The sequence below is a fragment of the Nyctereutes procyonoides genome, unplaced genomic scaffold (assembly GCF_905146905.1).
Source record: "Nyctereutes procyonoides isolate TBG_1078 unplaced genomic scaffold, NYPRO_anot_genome, whole genome shotgun sequence".
Lineage (NCBI taxonomy): Eukaryota > Metazoa > Chordata > Mammalia > Carnivora > Canidae > Nyctereutes > Nyctereutes procyonoides.
This window is the reverse complement of record NW_026575020.1, coordinates 45,245,205-45,263,947: the sequence shown is the minus strand read 5'-3', so window position 1 is coordinate 45,263,947 and position 18,743 is coordinate 45,245,205. Positions and strand designations below refer to the sequence as shown.

Genomic DNA, 18,743 nt, shown 5'->3' with positions numbered 1-18,743 from the left:
AGAATGTAAAGAGGAGTTCACAATAATTACACCAGTGCAACAAGCTTGAACCAGACCTATCCCATGCAAACTAGGACTTAAAGTCACCCTGTACTTTAAGAGACACAAATAATGATGACGTTTACCGTGGGGTTGCTAGGTACCAGTGCCGGGTTCCAAGGCTTTCTCATCAATCCTCAGAGTGACCCTCAGAAGTAGGTAAAATTCCCATTCCACTTGACAGATGAGGAAAACAAGGTATTTTTTTTAATTTTTATTTATTTATGATAATCACACAGAGAGAGAGAGAGAGAGAGAGAGAGAGAGAGAGAGAGGCAGAGGGAGAAGCAGGCTCCATGCACCGGGAGCCCGACGTGGGATTCGATCCCGGGTCTCCAGGATCACGCCCCAGGCCAAAGGCAGGCGCTAAACCACTGTGCCACCCAGGGATCCCAAAAACAAGGTATTAAATGAGAGACCAGACATCTTGACAACACAGTGGATAAGGGGCAGAGCTCAGATGGGAGCCCAGGAGGACAAGTTGCAAAGCTGAGCACCAAACAACTGTTCCAAGTGCTTTGTATCGATAAGCCACAGCCGAGTTATATTTGGTCTTCACAATGTGCGAAAGAAAAGTGAGCCAACATTTAAAACTCAAGAGACTGGGATGCCTGGGTGGCTCAGCAGTTGAGCATCTGCCTTGGGCTCAGGGCGTGATCCCGGGGTCCAGGACTGAGTCCCACATGGGGCTCCTGAGGAGAGCCTGCTTCTCCTTCTGCCTCTCTCTCTGTCTCTCATGAATAAATAAATAAAATCTTAAAAAAAAAAAAAATCAAGAGATTTCACATAATAAAAACCTGGATTGCCAGTTTCTCTTCGGAAACACCAGGAGGCCTGACAACACTGAGCCAGTGTGCCCATAGGCAGCCAGTCCCCATTGGTGTGTGGAGCTACTCACTGAGAGGGGGCTCGATAGCTTGCCACAGTCCCCACCCATCCCTCTTGTAAGCCCCTCAGCCCCCACCCCAACACTGAGGTGAGATGAGAGAGGCCATATATTATCATGCCTCCATGACTGTTTTTAGCAGAGAGGAGAAACATTGTATCTCTATTAAGAATGACCAGAGGGCTGTGCCCATTTCAAAACCAAAAATAAAAAGGGGGGAGGGTCCTCTAAATGAGGCTCCGCAGGAACCACCATGTCCCTGTGACATTCCTTTCAAGAGACATTTCTGAAATAAAGCACACCAGGATTCTGAGAAATCATGACACGTTTCATAACAAGCTCTTCCTCTACTCACTGGCAATTTCTTGGCCTTCTGACGTGGCAACATCCAAGGATGACTTGTTTGGTTTTAAGAGCAGAGCATGGCACTCTTTAAAGTTAACTGAGTTTGGAATCTTTTAGCTTGGGAACCTTCAGGATCTCCCTAAAACTATATGCTGGAGATTAGACACTTGCTGACTTCTACAATGACAGGCCAACAGGACCTTACACCTCCTGGAGGTGCCACAGTGGAGGGGTCAGGAGGGGAGCTCCGGAATCTATACCTACCCAGGTTCGAGTCCCTGTGTGGGCCCCGGGACCAGCTGCCTCACTTTGAGCCTTGCTTTGGGGAGGACACTAATGAGGCCCGTCTTCTGGGTTTCTGGGAGAATTCAGCAAGAAAACACTTCAAGATGCTCTGTACCTGGTAAACACTCAGTAATGGAAGGCCAGTACTACTATTTGATATTTAAGCAAGAGCTTTAGTCCTGACTGGCGCTGTGAGCTCAAGAATCTGTTTGTTTCACAGCAGAGAGCCTGGGAATCAGGCTTAGCAGACACTGCTATCTGGATGAGAGGAAACGATAAGAGGAAATAAGGCCAAGGACTTGAGTGTTTAAGCTGGTCTTCAAGAGAATTAAAAGAAAAATAAATTCACAGTCCAGATGTGGAATCCTTCCCCCAGTTCCCATGGGTAGGGGGGCAACTGCCATTTGCTTCTGGCCTTTGGACTTCTATACCCCTCCCCAGGTGTGCCTGGAAGGGAGATGCAGGAAGAAGAGTGTGCCAGGGCAAAGTGTGTGTATGTGTGTGTGTGTGGGGGGGGTCTCTGGGAGAGTCAGGGCAGTGTGGGGTGTGCTCTGCTCCCTGCCACATCCTGGTTCTGCAGAAATAAACTCCAAGGCCAGTTGTAAAGGGAAAATGAGGTCAGAAAATAGGCAGCCAGAAGGGAGAGTGTGGAAAGAGGCCGGATAGCGCCTACACTGCTTGGCCCGGCAGGTGCAGGACAGGAGCGCAGAGGCTGCATGGGATCCTTTCTGGGGCTCGGGTAGTCGTGCAGCTCCATGGCCCCTTACCTACAAGAAGGACCAGAGGATGGGAAATCTCAGACCTAGCCTGGGAGTTCTGTCATTACAATCTAAATGACCTTAGGGAACTCTATTTTCTCACCTGTAAACTGAATTATAAAATACCCTCCTTGCCTCTTCACAGACTCCTGGGGAGATCTCCAGGGAGAGGACTGGAATATTGATGTGATTCTTTTAGGGTCTGTCTCCCCCATTAACCAGTTCCTTGAGAACAGGAGCTGTGTCTCATCCATGTGTCTCCCTGGTGCGGGACACACAACAGGTGTTCCACATGTGTCTGCTGAGTTGAACTGGACCGGGGGTGGTGGTGGTGGTGGTGGAGGAAACCAAGCTGTACTGTGTCCTATGGGTAAGGGCTTAACATCCTCTAAATTATACCCTCCTTTAAAACTGATCTACGTATGGACAATGAACCGAAGGGAATAAAGGAAACACAAAATTATTTGTTGTGCCAGGAGGTTGGGATTATACATAACTTTTGACTATATTATTTTTTTAGACTTTATTTATTTGACACAGAGAGAGAGAAAGGGAGAGAGAGAGAGAACATAAGCAGGGGGGAGGGGCAGAGGGAGAAGCAGGCTCCTTGCTGAGCAGGGAGTCCAACGTGGAACTTGATCTCAGGACCCTGGGATCATGACCTGAGCCGAAGGCAGATGTTTAACTGACTAAGCCACCAAGGCGCCCCTCAATTATATTACTGTAATGTTTCTAGAACAGATAAAACCAAGGGAAGGGAGACACAGGAGTTCTTAAGATCTTGAAGAAACCAAATCTTTCTAAATCTTTCTATATTTCCCACAGAACCTGATTCAGTGCTCAGTGTTTGTGAATTTAACTTGTTTTGCCCTGGACAGACACAAAGGGTCACATACACAACACCCGACTCCCCACCTCCATTTGTGACACTACCCAGACCCACAATAACACACTAGGCCTGACCTACAAAGGAATGTCTGTGCTGGGCCCCTCCAATTACTCTCTTTCCCCACCCATTCACTCCCTTTTCCTGATTTCTTTCATACACTTTTTAGAACCATATAAAAAGAGTACTGCTCCCACAACCATCACTCTGATATTAATTGAAAATCATGGCGTGGTTAAGAGATCTTAGGTTCTAGATACAAGGCTGGGTTTGAATTCCTGCCTTCAAACTAGTCATATTTGACTTCTTCATCCTTCAGTGTTGTCATCTGTTCAGTGGAGAAATGGTTAGCATGTGCCAGGAGCCATGCCCAGTGCTGCCCACCAGGAAACTGGCAGGACTGGGTGAGACCACGGATGGAAAGGCCTCATCAGCCTGCCTGGCAAAAAGTGAGCTCGTGGTTGTAGTTAGCAACCTATGTAGTAATAGGAGGGTAACTTTTCTGGAGGAGAATTTGGCAATATGTGTCAAAAGCCTTCAAAAGTACAAATGCTCTGACTCCTAAATTCACTTCATAGGAATTTAACTTAAGGAAATAATTAGGAATCTATGCAAAGATTTAACCATACAGCATTATTTGTAATAGCAGTGATGGGGGGGCGGGGGGGGGGAATGTCCAACAATATGGTGTTGACTAACCTGAAATACGCTCATGCGATGGAACACTATGCAGACAACAGAAATACACCTTTAAAAGAGAATCCAGACATGGATAGAGGTTCATATTCTGATTAAACAAAAACCAAATGCGGGGGTGCCTGGCTGGCTCAGTTAGAAAAGCATGCAATTCTTGGTCTTGGGGTTGTGAGTTCAAGCCCCGTGTTGGGTGTAGAGATTACTTAAATAAATATTAAAAAAAAACCCGAATGTATAATATGATCTCCTTTCTATTTTCTTTTAAATCAAGGGAAATCTAGAACAATATTTTTGCTTTCTTGTTCTTGAGTGTCCAAATCGCCTGAGGAGGAATGCAAGTGCCCAGGCCCTGCAACAGAGCTACTGAATTAGAACCTCAGAGTAAAGGAATATCTGGATTGTAATCAACATTCCCAGGTACACACGAATTCTAGAACCACTGTATACACACCGTCAACAGTAGTTATCACTGACTTATGGGATAGCTGATTTTTTTCAATCTTCTTTGCATTTCTTTTTTTTTAAGATTTTTATTTATTTATTTATTCGAGAGAGAGAGAGAGAGAGAGAGAGAGAGAGAGAGAGAGACAGGCAGAGGGAGAAGCAGGCTCTATGCAGGGAGCCCGACGTGGGACTCGATCCCGGGACTTCAGGATCACACCCTGGGCTGAAGCGCTAAACCGCTGAGCCACCTGAGCTGCCCTCTTCTTTGCATTTCCTACAATGTTTGCTAATTTAAAAAAGATTAGAGAATATGCGTGTGCGTGTCTGTCCTTTGTTTTAAACTTAACCCTAAGTGACCTCAACTTATATGTGCAAAGTTCTACATTAAACTCAGCCTATCTGTAAAGGGAAGTTAAAGGAATGAATCAGAAGAGATGCTCCCCAAGAGAATCTATAGATGGGAGACACTACACACCAAGTCATGTGCCAAGAGACCCCTAACAGCAAAGAAGCTGGTTGACTCCGGAGGCATTAAACTGATGCCAATCAAGCCACCTTCCCACCTTGCATCAGGATCCCCATTAGTCTGCAGGTCCAATGTGCTAAGATGCATACAGGGGTATCCATAACAATGAAATGAGAAATGACCTAAATGGCCAATAAGGGATAAGTTATGGTACATCCATACAATGGAATCCTATCCAACCAATAAAAGCACTGGGTGGAAATATATTGATGTATCCGCGCATGAAAGAATGTTACAAAACAACATGAAAACATGTCAAGTTTCATAAAGGAAGAGGAGTGGGAGGAAAGGCAATTTGAACTTTTGTTTTTGTTTTTAGATTTTGTTTATTTTAGGGAGAGAAAGCAAGGAAGAGGGAGGAGAGGCAATTTGAAATTTTTTTAGATTTTGTTTATTTACTTGAGAGAGAGAAAGAGACAGAAAGAGAGGACAGCCCCAGTGGTGCAGCGGTTTAGCGCTGCCTGAAGCCGGGGGTGTGATCCTGGGGTCCCGGGATCAAGTTCCGCATCGGGCTTCCTGCATGGAGCCTGCTTCTCCCTCTGCCTGTGTCTCTGCCTCTCTCTCGCTCTCTCTGAATAAATAAATAAATAAACAAATAAATAAATAAATCTTTTAAAAAAAAAGAGAGAGAAAGAGAGAGGTCTTGTGAGCTGTGGGAGGAGCAGAGAGGCACAAGCCAACTCTGTGCTAAGCACAGAGGCTCAAGACCCTGAGATCATGACCCCAGCTAAAACCAGGAGTCAGAAGGATACTCTCCAAAATGTTAACAGTGGTTGTTTCTTAGTGATGAGATTTCAAGTAATTTTTCTTTTTTGGTAAATTTTCCTATTATTGGGATCCCTGGGTGGCGCAGCGGTTTGGCGCCTGCCTTTGGCCCAGGGCATGATCCTGGAGACCCGGGATCAAATCCCACATCGGGCTCCCGGTGCATGGAGCCTGCTTCTCCCTCTGCCTGTGTCTCTGCCTCTCTCTCTCTCTCTCTCTCTCTCTCTGTGACTATCATAAATTAAAAAAAAAAAACCTATTATTTTAATTGTATGCTATAAATAAGCACAAATTTTTATAATCATGAATAAGTATTTTTAAAGCGATCTCTATGCCTTATGTGGGGCTCGAACTCATGACCCTGAGATCAAGAGTCACATGCTCTACGGAGCCAGCCAGGCTCCCGCAAATATATTCTTATCTTGAAAAAAAAAAAAAAAAGGAATATTGTCTTTTTGTAGCCTCATTTAAGTTCACTTACTGAAGCTTCCCACACATTTAGATGTGCTGCTGAGGGCCTAGGGAAGGCAGGAGAGTTAGAGAAGATGGGGGAGCTGAAGGGTATTGTCATAAGTCTTCCCATGAAGGCAAGAACCTAATCTGACCCCAAAGGGCTTTCTATACCTTACTAAAAAGACCACGCGTGTGGAGGGCAGGAAGATTAAAGAGACATTTCTCACATTTAAAAAAAAAAGTAAGATTTTTTTATTTTTAAGTAATCTCTATACGAAATCTGGAGCTCAGATTCACAACCCTGAGATCCAGAGCCACAGGCTCTGCCTACAGAGCCAACCAGGTATACCCCAAATGAAAATGTAAAGTGAAAAACAAATGGCAAGAAAAACGTAAAATGAAAAACAAATGGCAAGATATTTGTAACAAACACGGCAAGAAGCTTATATAAATCAATGAGCAAAATATAGATATCATGAAAATTTTAAGCCACTAAGATCTGAAGAGATGATGATCAAGGATATGAACACGGTTGGCAAAAAAAAACAGTCATGTCTAATTGGGCTACTAGCCCTTGGAATACTAGTAATGGCCCTATTTGCGGGATCTGAGCACTGGTTACATGGGTGTGTTCAGTTTGTGAAAACTCATTGAACTGAACATTCCTATGCCCACCTCCCTGTACTTAAAGAATTAAAGATTTTAAAAACAAGGGATTGATAAGCACAAGATTCAGGACAGAGATTGGGTTGGTGGGAACGAGGAAGACAGGAGAGAAGCACATAGCTAAAGGGAAGTATTGCAATGTTCTGTCTTGGATTAGGTAGCGGCGGGTTCACAAGATACTTATTACTTTTCTTTTTAAAGATTTATTTATTCATGAGACACACAGAAGAGGCAGAGACATAGAGGGAGAGGCAGGCTCCCTGCGCGGACTCATCCCAGGACCCTGGGCTTACCACCGGAGCTAAAGGAGACACTCAACCACTGAACCACCCAGGTGCCCCTCAATGTTCATGTTTTATTTATTTATTTTATTTTAAGACTTTATCTATTTATTCATGAGAGACACACAGAGGGAGGGAGAGGAAGAAGCAGGCTCCATGCAGGGAGCCCGACGTGGGACCCCAGGATCACGCCCTGAGCTGAAGGAGGTGCTAAACCGCTGAGCCACCAGGGCTGCCCAGTTCATGATGTTTTAATCAACACTTACTAATTTATAAAAGAAGGCCTTGGAGGGAACCAAACAAGCCCGCATTGCATCCCTGGCTCTGCCGCTCACCAGCTATGTGATCCTGACTAAATTTCTCTGGCTCAGTTTCCTTATCTGTGAAATGGAGTTACGGGAGGCTTAAAACCGTAGACGTGGGGCTGCCCAACACGGACTCCGCAGACCTTACGCACTTCTAGTTAAGTATCAGCGCGGCCTCCACTTCTTGCACAGTGTTACAGAGAAACGTCAGGAGACTTTTACAAAGCAGAAAGCCTTCCAAAAGCCCTGCTCCCTAACTTCGGCGCCGTTCTGATTCGCTCTCCAGTCCAGGACAAACGTATGGCTATTCTGTTGAGCGCTTACAGAACTCAGTTAAGTCCCCCTGTCCCCTTACCCCTCTGCGAACACTGGACTTAGGTTAAGTGCGAGGCCAAGAGAAGCAGGCTGGCGTCCGGGGGCTGCTCAGGTCAGGAGCGCCGGGGCGGGTCTCCGCCGCCGCACCGCGACCCTCCGGGGGCGCAGGGAACCCGCCCTGGCCCAGCTCCCGCCGGGGCTCCTCGCCTGCAAGTGGGCAGGCCCCACTCCAAAAAAAAAAAAAAAAAAAAACCCACAAAACAAAACGGGAGGAGCGGGCGGGGAGCGCTGCCGCCAGGGTCCCAGTCCGCGGGGCCGCCCACCGCGCTCCCCTCCCGCGCTCCGCAGCCGCAGCCAGGCCGTCTCCGCCCGGCGCGCCGCAGCAGCAGCGAGCTCCCCTGGCGCCCTTGGCGCCCGGCCGCGGGGTGAGGACCGCCCTCCCAGAGAGCCTCTGATTGGTCCCCTGGAGTCACGTGCTGCAGGCGGACCAATTACAGCGGGGGCACCGGGGAGCGCCGCTGGCGTCACGTGGCTAGGCGAGCGGACCGCTGCCCCGGGCCTCCCCATTGCGAGCCGTGCAGACGTGTTCAAAGGGAAAAAAGGCCTCATCTGGAGTCACGCGATAGAGTACAGTACAGTAAACTACGACCCGTGCCCTCTCTCAGTTTTTCGCGTATGTGCTGCCGAAGCGAGCTCTGTAACTTCGGCTCAATTTCGGTGTGACTTTTCTACCAATTTTGTCTATATACTCAGAATACAATAGATGTTCATGTACATCTACGATAAATATGCGTGATGTATACGTATATGTGTATGTGATATATGCAGGGACATCACACATCTATACAAACGGTTTTGATTCTTTTTGTACTTAACATTCCAGCAAAAGGATTTTTGTCTCCAAAAACTTTTCTAAGAACCATTTTAGTGGCTGTATGCTATTCCATGAGGCGATCTAATCTACCACGTTTCATCTATTCATTATTAATAGGCTTCAACTTATAAAGAGGTTTTTATCACGATACAGAACATGGGGTTACATTGATCTTTGTGGGCACTATTTTCAGGGTTGAAATGGTACCTTGTTTGCTGGCAATTTTAAACATTTCCCACAAGCTGGTTAGACATTGCTACTTCTCTTCTTGGTGAACTCTGCTCACGGCCTTTGCAGTCTTACCTATAACGATTTTAGATACCCGAAAGCTACTGGAGATTCCTGTCTTTCCTCATTGGCTTATACGAGCTTCTTGCCATAAACACTATACAGACCTCTTTTCCCTGGTTGTTGTTCTTTTTAAATTCTCTTTAAGACCCTTTCTGGCCGGATCCCTGGGTGGCGCAGTGGTTTGGCGCCTGCCTTTGGCCCAGGGCGCGATCTTGGAGACCCGGGATCGAATCCCACATCGGGCTCCGGGTGCATGGAGCCTATTTCTCCCTCTGCCTGTGTCTCTGCCCAACGCCCCACCCCCACCCCCCGCATGTCTATCATGAATAAATAAATAAAATCTTAAAAAAAAAAAAAAAAGACCTGAGCTGAAGGCAGGCGCTTTAACCAACTGAGCCACCCAGGTGCCCCTCATTGCTCTATACTATTTAATTATGTAGCGCTCCCATAATTTATCCCTTCTGTTGATGGGCATTTGGGTAGTTTTCAGTTGGGGCTGGATTTCAGTTTGGGACCATTATGAATAGAGCTGCTGTAAACAACTCTGCTTTTCGGTTACTTTTTAGTTGTTCCTTCCCTTGTTTTAGTTGAGTTCCTTAGATTACCTACTAAAAAAGGGGCAAAGGGATCTCTTATCTTTTTAGTGATCTGGTAAACAACCTGAATCAGGTGACCAAAGTTAGCATTACCAATTGGGAAACATACTTAATGTGATACGATGGAAAGGACACGGCACGACCCATGTACATTTCTTTCCAAAACTGTTTAACATGAATGTATTGAGTGAACATCAGATAAATATGGACTGTGGGGACATTCTACAAAACAACTGGCCTGAAGTCATCAAAAATGCAATGCTGTAAAAGACAAAAAGACCAAGTTAACTATTCTAAAATAAGAGACTGAAGAGACAGGACACTGAATTGGATCCTGGATTGAAAAAACAAACAAAAAACCAAACAGCTGTAAAAGGGTATTATTGGGACAACTAGAGAAACCCAAACATGGACTGCATATTAGAAAAAGAATTGTTGTATGATATATATGTAATATATATATAAAATATATATATATTAAGATTTTATTTATTTATTTTTTGACAGAACAAGAGAGAGCACAAGCAGGGGGCAGAGAGAGAGAGAGAGAAGCAGTTTCCTCACGGACCAGGGAGCTGGATGCAGGGTTTGATCCCAAGACCCCGTGACCGCACCCTGAGCCAAAGGCAGACGCTCAACCACTGAGCCACCAGGTGCCCTCCATGTATCTTTTCAATGTGTATTTTGTTTTGGCTATTGTAAACAGTGCTTCTGGGCTCTTTCTAAACTGCCATTGCTATTACACCCTCAGAGCCTTTCGAGAGGTTAAGCATCTCTGGGGTTATACCAGGAAATCCTTTGTCAGGGACTAAGACTGACGACAAGCCTGTTTCCAGTTGAATTCATACTTGCCCTGGCTGGTCTCACTCAGGGCTATTCTCTCTCCTCTCAGACAGGTTCCCGACCCCACATCTAAGATTTCAGAAAGGTCTATGGCTCCCATTTTTCTTTTAATGAACTTAAAATCTACACCTGGGGACGCCTGGGTGGCTCAGCAGTTAGGCGTCTGCCTTTGGCTCAGGGTGTGATCCTGGAGTCCTGGAATCGAGTCCCACGTTGGGCTCCCTGCACGGAGCCTACTTCTCTCTCTGCCTGTGTCTCTGCCTTTCTTTCTGTATATTTCATGAATAAAGAAAATCTTTTAAATAAATAAGTAAGTAAGTAAGTAAATAAATAAATAAATAAATAAATAAATAAAAACTGCACCTAAAATGGAATTAGTAAACATTTGACTCTATTTATGCTGCTCCACATTTTGGGGGAGATTACTTTCAAAATGCAACTTCAGGAAGGCAGAAACCATGCCCACCTTGTTCACCATGGTGTCCTCAGCACCAAATACTATTCCTGGTATACTGTTAGTGCTCAGGAAAACAGAACCAAAACAGTTGAAGTGAATGAATGAAAAGATGAATGTCAGTGTCAGGCATGCATCTCCACTTGTTACCGGTATGTGCACATTATTTTCTAAGATGGCCTTGTGGTCATGAGAACTTGCCTAGTTAGACAGATTTCCGGGTATTGACATTAGCCGTCTATTTGTCACTTTGAGCTACATAAATTGTCATATTAAGATATCTTTGCTTGCTTAGCCATAATTTTATCATCTGGCATTTAAATGTTTTCCAGTTTGTTTTGCCGCTATAAATAGCACTATTATGAGCATTTTTTTTTCCTCCTTGGGATTAGGGCCTTATAAATTCCCCAAAGTGGAATTATGAGGTCAAAGGAGATGAACTCTTACATAACTAGTTTCTTACATATCGTCTGACAGACTGAATCCTGAAAAACGGCACCAATTTACAGTGCCGTAGTCATACATACTGATTTATTCCGAGCTCGGCCAAGATTAGGTGTTCTGTTTTCGCTAGTTTAATTACAATTTAAAGAGAGTTAATTCCTTTAATTTCTAGTGATCTTTGCACTTCCCACGTGACAACTTGCCATCTGAAGTTCCTCAGGTGTGATCAGCTATGAATTGAAATTAAATTTTTAATGATAATCCAGTTGTCCAATGACATTTAAAAGTTAAGATTCTTTTCCCCATCACTGTGTTGCTTCTGGTAGATCTCCCATTAAGTTCTTACAATGAGTTTAAATCTACTTCTGGAATTTATTCTAGTCCATTGAATGTTTTTTTCTGTTTAATTCAGTGATATATGTTTTTCATGATTGTGACATCATCTAAAACTCTGGAAGGACAACTCTCCTTACTGTCTTTCTACTACAACAAAATATTCACATCATAAGAAAAAAAGTTTGTAATCAGGTGAGGTCGATGAACTTATGGGGGCAATCATTTTACAGTGTATACACATCTCAAAACATTATGCTGTATACCTTAAACTAACACAATGTTATAGGTCAATTAATTATACTGCAATAAAACTGGGTGGGGGGGGTGTCTTTGGAACACTTGTCTGTTCTTTCCTCTTTGTTTCATTAAGTACTTCCTAAATGCCACTGTATCCAAGGTGCTGTGCTGTACTGTAAATGCCTGTCCCAGAGTCTAGAGAGGGAGGAAGTGGCTCCACCAGGCAGGTGAAGAGCTCTGGAAAGGAAAGGCTTCTGTGAGCTGAGGGCAACTGGAAGGCCTCAGGTCTGAGCTGGGGCTCTGATTTGAGGAAGCAGGAGCTCCTCGCAGGGAGAAAGGCAAGAGCAGAAGCTTTGCTGGGCAGAAACTGAGCTCAGAAGGCCTCAAATTCTCAATTCTGGAAATTCAGACTTTGTTCTGATGAGGATTAAATCTGCCTTTGAGGAACAATTGTGGCAGCAGTGCTGGCTCTGGATTGAGGTTGGAGGGGAAGACAGGAGGCAGAGACCATGGACACACACTGAGTGACAAAGGCCAGAGGAAGAGAGAATTTTCAAAAAGTGTCCATCCTTAGGAAAGCAGTTTTTTGTACAGCCTTTTTTGTACATCCTGAGCACTATTAAGGATGCAGCAGCTCTGTAGCCTGTCATGGAAAGATTCGCAAGAATATTATAAAATAAACATTATTTTGTCGCATTATACAGTATAAAATCGGGTCCCATTTGTGTAAAAGAGCATTTTTGTGTGTTTGCATATTATAAAAACCAGAAGATTATGTCATGAACTGCTGACAGGGGTTACTACAAGCTGTGGGCTAAAGGGAGGGAGGACCTCAATTTGTTTACACTTTACTCCCGTATGGTCTGCTTTCCACTGAGCATGCATTCTCCAAACTGAGGTTATCAACAGCGCCCACCAGGCTGCAAGGTGAGGCCCGAGGAGGGTCGCTGAAATTAGTAAGTAGGGGGCCTAGTTACCGTGACCAGCAGGAGACAGCACCCTATAGTGACGGGGGTCAGGGAGCAGCTCCCGGAACTGGCTAGGCTTTCACGCAGTCCAGAGGCTAGGAAACTTCTCAGTTCCGATGAGGTCAGCTAGAGAGGCTTCATGATGAAGGAAGTGAAGAGGGAGGGTGGCAAGTTGAGGGGTTTTGGAGCAAGAACAGTGGAGGGTAGGGTTTTTTTTCTTCTTTAGGATTTATTTTTTAAAAGATTTATTCATGAGATATATATATATAGAGAGAGAGAGAGAGGGAGAGAGAGAGAGAGAAGCAAAGACACAGGCAGAGGGAGAAGCAGGCTCCATGCAGGGAGCCTGACGTGGGACTTGATCCTGGGTCTCCAGGATCACACCCTGGGCCGAAGGTGGCGCTAAACTGCAGAGCCGCAGAGGCTGCCCTTCTTTAGGATTTAAATTGATGTTCAAGAAAAGGGAAAAGTATGGTTACTTTTAGGCACTTATAGTAGTTAGTGAAATGTCACCAAGATGTAACATGCTTTGCTTTGATTTAAAAAAAAAATGCTGGGGATCCCTGGGTGGCGCAGCGGTTTGGCGCCTGCCTTTGGCCCAGGGCACGATCCTGGAGACCCGGGATCGAGTTCCACGTCGGGCTCCCGGTGCATGGAGCCTGCTTCTCCCTCTGCCTGTGTCTCTGCGCCTCTCTCTCTCTCTCTCTGTGACTATCATAAATAAAAAAAATAAAAAAAAATGCTGTGGTTAGGACTCTATGTTGAGGACTGTTTTTTTTTTCCATATTTGAGTCTCTTGATATTCAAGTTCTCTCTACTAATAATAAAAATAGCAATAATTTATACTAGTTGCTAAGAAATTACTCTACCAGGCATGCATCTCATACACATATTATCTCATTTTTGTGTCACTCTTACAATACGCCTAAGGAGGGGATATTGTTTTATCTTTCCTATTTTACAAATGAAGAAACTTGAGTCTCTACAGCTGGTGAGTGGCATTACCTCAGTCCTGATTTACATTTCTGGAGGCCCAGAGAGGAAGCAGGAACATTCCTGGCCACACCACACTCCTGCCTCAGTCTACACTGGGGAGCACCACATCCGCTTCTCCTTCCAAATGCTCTCTGGAGATGCCACCCCAGGAAAGGATGGGACATTGGCTTCTTGTTTTTCCCTATAGGAAGGAGCTTGTCCAAGCTCAGGACTAAAGCTCATCACTGTCCTCCTAGAGGTGATCCCAGAGAGAGCAATAAGGAGAGGGCCCCTCCTCTATGCTGGGGTTTATCCCTGAACGCAGGGTCTCGGTAGTGGTCTCCCTGTAGCCCAGCTAAGCCCAAGGCAGTGACACCTCTGTGTCCTTCTCAAGATCCTGAGTCTTGGAAGGAGGGCAGTGACAGCTACGGAGGAAAAAGAGAGGGGCATCCCAGGCAGAGGAAGTTGTGTGCAAAGGCCTGGGGCGGGTGGGCAGGGAAGATTCAGGGGAGGGGGGGTAGAGTGGGTGAAGGAGGACGGGGGGATGGTGTGGGAGCCAGAGAAACTGGGAAGGAGTTAAGGTTTCTTTTTTTTTTTCCTCTTGGAGTTAAGGTTTCATAGCCATCATATAGCCACACAACCAGAGGAACCCAAGGAGGGTAGGGCAGGGCAGAGGTGACAGAGAGCATGGGTCCTGCCAAGCAGGATGGGAGGGGTCTCTGTACAGTCAAGGGGCCAGGAGAGGAGGGGGAAGAGCAGGAAAGGAACAAATCCCTGGAGTTCCCCCATGAGGCCACATGTGATGTTTGGGGGCCAACCCAATCTGTCCTCTAAGTGGCTGAAGCTGGCTGATGCTGACAGGTCCCCGGGGTCACAGAAGCCACGATGCTGCCTTCATCCAGCCGGCCTGTTTACAGACACCACCCCTAGCTAAGGAGTAACGGGGATCTGCAGTGCCCAGGGTGAGATCCAAGAGCTGCGTCACCACTGCCATGGCCCACCCCACCCAGATTTATAGGATCCAGTCATGGGAAGTGGCCCCTCCCATCTGAAGGACCAAACAGGAAGGGACACTTCCTGTCAGCAATGCCCAGGGACCCCCCACTGGAGGTATAGGCTGAGGTGGGCTCAGAAGGACAGGCCATCATCATTCCCTGCGGGCTGTGTGGCACAGGCTCATCAAAGCAATGAATGAACCTATGAATCCCTGACCTTTGGAAAGCTGGGGTGCAGGGTAGGACTGGCTCCTCCACCATCAGGCCCCTTCAATCACAGGCTTATGGATGTCTCCTCAGAGGGGGCACCTCACACATCCTGAGGACGCTGAGCGGGGACGGGTCCCTGTGTCTTGGGCCCAGTGGGACCAGGAGAGAAACAAGCACCCTGACAGCCAGAGTATAAACAGAGGGTTGCCCACTCTACCCTCTTCCTAGGGCTCTTTTGAGGAGGACACAGCAAGAGGATGTTCTAAAGGGCTTAGTGCTATTGGAGAAAAACTCATCAAGCAGGATTTCCCAGCCTTGCCTGTATCTTTGCTGTGTTTGACTCTCAAAGACACAGTAAGGTCTGGTACTGAAGTGTTTGGGCTCAGTAGCCACACCTGAGTTTAAATCTGACTTCTCTCACCTTTGAGTGGTGTGGCAGTGTGATCTTGAGCAAGTGTCTTGATGCCTCGCATCTGCTGACTGCCAGTGTGTAAGATGGGTGGCAAGGCCCTCCCAGGGTTGAGAGATACAAGAGCTGTTGCCTGTAAAGCCCTTGGCACAGCGCCCGGCACATGAATAACAGTGGCCATTGCTGTTACCACTTCATCCCTCCGCGGGGGGCTTAAATTAGTGGTGAATCCAAATGAGTACTCTTCTGAGAATTTCATTGTATTTCTGAAATCATCTCATTGGTCCAAATCACTGTACTTTGCAAGCCTCAGAAAGACAAGGTTTCTGGAACGTGAACAGGTGGGGACAAAGACCGGGGCTTCCTCTTTCCCTGAATGCACCCTCACCTTGTCCAGGTGAGCCTGGGGGAGGGCCGGGTCCCAGCACCAAGCACAGCTCAGCCAGGCACCAAGCCGGTCCTGACAGCCCACAGAAAACCAGAGGGTTGGAGCAAGGAAGACTGGGTTTTATGGGTGGGGTGGGGGGTTGGTTAGGAGCCTCCAAACTCTGACTCACCAGGAGCTAGGCCGGAAATGCAGGCCGTTTGTCTGGCTGACTGGCAGTAGCAGCAAGTACCTGCTGCCTTTCAAAAGGAATGCCTCCCTGCCTGTCCTCTAGACAGTAGCGTCTGTCCCTGCAGGAAGATCTCCCAAGGTCTTTTCACCCCTCAACTTGGATGCCTGATCCCCAGGGCTCCCAGCAAACCTCTTCCCATCTGTACCCCAGTCCTCTGTTCAGAAACCCTAGGGGTTCCCGCCGCAGCCAGCAAGTGGCTCCCTGTTTTTGGCCTCCCAGGCACCTGGCCAGCTTCCTCTTTCACCCGAGCTTCTCCACCCCACGAGGAACTCTCCACTCTAGCCCAGCAAGCTTCCACATCATTCTCAGGCAGCCCAGCGCACCTTCCTGGTCTCCCTCTCTGCTCCTCTCTCTGCCTCTGCAAAAGCTGGTCCCATCCAGCCTCCCTCCAGAAAGCCCTGGTGACCCTTGGCCCCACACCGTTTCTCCTGCCTCCAACAACATTTTCTTTTCTCTAAGGACGTGTCTTACACTCTTCTGTACCTTCCACCCTCCCCGTGTGGTTGGTTCGGCCTTGAGCAGAGAATTCCACAAAAGACACACCAACGCTGCAATTAACAAAGAGGTCCTCCAGTCACATTTTGGGGGGCACCCTCCGGAGGTGGAGGAGATGGATTGTCATCACACACCCACAAGGCACGGCCACTCTGCTGCCTCACCGCCCCCCGAGGGGCGCTGGGGTGCCCCATACCCTCATCCCATTGGGCTCCCTTGCTGGTGGTCAGAATGCCCCCCTCAGACACCCCATGCCCTGAGGTAAGTTCTGCCCCAGCAGCACTGGCCTGCCAAGCCCAATCCAGGTCCCACAAGCATTTCCTGGACCATTCAGACCCAAGAAATCAGTCCTGAGGACTACCACATTCATTAAGTCCAGGGGTGCGAAGAGGGAACCGGGCCTAGAGGAGGAGCATTCAGGGCAGACGGAACAATGATGTGCAGGGATGGCACTGGTAGCAACTTCTCACTATTACTCAACAGCTGCCTCAGGGACCAGTCCCCCCACTGCCACACCCCTAGCTTCTTCCCCACCCCTACCTAAGCTTCTTCTGAGGGGTGATGAATGCAATACCACTGGGAAGGGGCCCCTCCCAGGCAGTGGGGGCTAGAGTCCTGAGATGCAGCCCTGGGGGCAGGGGGGGGCACAATGAGAAGGGGAAGGGGGGGAGGCCACTTCAGGCGTCCTCCCTGATCGGGCCTCTCACCACGCATTTCCAGCTCCCTCTGTCAAAAGCTCCATAGGGGAAAGGGCCGAGTCAGCACTCTAGCCTCGACTCTCCCAGGGCCTGGCTTTAAAATGTGCTCTGGGGCTCTTGGAATGGCCATCCTCCTCCACCCCTCCCACCCGGCCTGTCTTCTGAGTTTCTTCCCAGAGGAGCAAGAGGCAGGCAGGAGGACAGCGGTGTGCCTAGATCCAAGGCGGGTAGGGCGATACTGCCTGGTATGTGTCTAACATTCAATTCCAGGTGGGTCTGGAATTCAGCAGGGGGTGGGGGGCCTACTTGGTGTGAATATGGGTCACTCCAAACCCCACCACTCCCATCCGCACAATCGGGACAGCACAGTCGTGCAAATACGTGTCTTGGTCCCCTACGTCACACCAGGCGGGCCAACTGAGCCAGCATCGGCCATGGCTACAGACCCGGACCCTCCAGGGGGCTGTTCGGGTTTTGCACAAAACTGCAAACACTGCACTGACTGTCCCCTTTCATTCACCCCCGTCCCCAAATTAAACACCCAGTAAGATGAAGCTGGGCCCAGCCCTCAGGCTGGAATAATGACACTGTGCAGCGGTTCCAGCTTTGACTCCTGCAACCCCCCTGCGGAACTGAATCTTTCCCTTTAGCACTCAGATTCTTGCTGAGGGGTCTGTCTGTCCCCACACTGTCACCCTATGAAAGAGCAGCAGAAAGAGAAGGCACAACTTGGGTTTTTTGTTTTGTTGGTTGGATTTTTGCATCTTTAGCAGCTCTTCTGGGGCCCAAGGTCTGTCTACTCTGGAGGGGTGCCAGTTTGGTCAGACACACACACACACACACACACACACACACACACTGCGCTCAGCTTGTCGCTGCACCCGGGGGGCACAGAATCGCCCCACAGAGCTCCCTTCAGACAGTGCGGCTGCCCACATGCCACAAGCTGTCCTTGAAGGCCGAGTGCGGAAAACAGAAACGGCCCCGAGATGCCAGGAAGGGCAAGCAAGCCCTGACGAATAACTGAGAACGGTAATAATGCAGGGGTCCTGGGGCAAAGCAAGGAGCCGGGCCTGGAGCGAGATCGCGCACGGACGGAGCCGGGTGGTCCGGGGTGGGGGCGGGCGCCGGGGTCCTCCCGGAGCCCGCCCTCTTCCTCCCAGGCCGCTCGAGACCCCCGGGCTCCCCTCCCCCGCCGCCTGCCACATCTGGTTCCACTCAGGTCCTCCCCCACCTCCAGGCGCACTCCTCCTCCCCTCTCCCCCCCACCCGCTTCCAGAAAATCGGAGACGATTTTTAAAAACCCAGTCACACACACACGCACACACACAAGCACGCACACGCGCTTCTGGGAAAAAAAAGGAGGGAAAAGTCGAGAGCGGCCCGCTCCCCGGCGCCCCCGCCCCCCGCCCTCCCCCGAAGTTGGCCAAGTTGGCAGCGCCTTACCCGGGAGGGCGGCGGCGGCGGCATCCCCGGGGGCGCCGGGGCGGCCGAGGTGCAGACCCCCGAGGAGCAGGACGCAGCGCAGCAGGTGACGAGGCCAGGGCGCGGGGGCTGGCCGGCGGGGCCCCATGCCCGGGCGCGGCGGGGCGCGGCGGGGCGCGGCGGGGCGCGGGGACGGAGGGCGCGCGGGCGCGGGGCTGTGCTGACC

The 18,743-nt window shown here is 48.5% G+C and overlaps 1 protein-coding gene across 2 annotated transcripts in view; it reads right to left on the bottom strand.

The window, feature by feature from the left end:
• Positions 1-18,743, bottom strand: part of MRC2 (mannose receptor C type 2) — a 53,748-nt gene extending 35,005 nt beyond the window's left edge. For both annotated transcript variants that reach the window (XM_055337337.1, XM_055337346.1), the window contains exon 1: positions 18,539-18,743. In XM_055337337.1, coding sequence (XP_055193312.1) covers positions 18,539-18,665 — 127 coding nt within the window. In that variant the 5' untranslated portion in view covers positions 18,666-18,743. The remainder of the gene's footprint in view (positions 1-18,538) is intronic.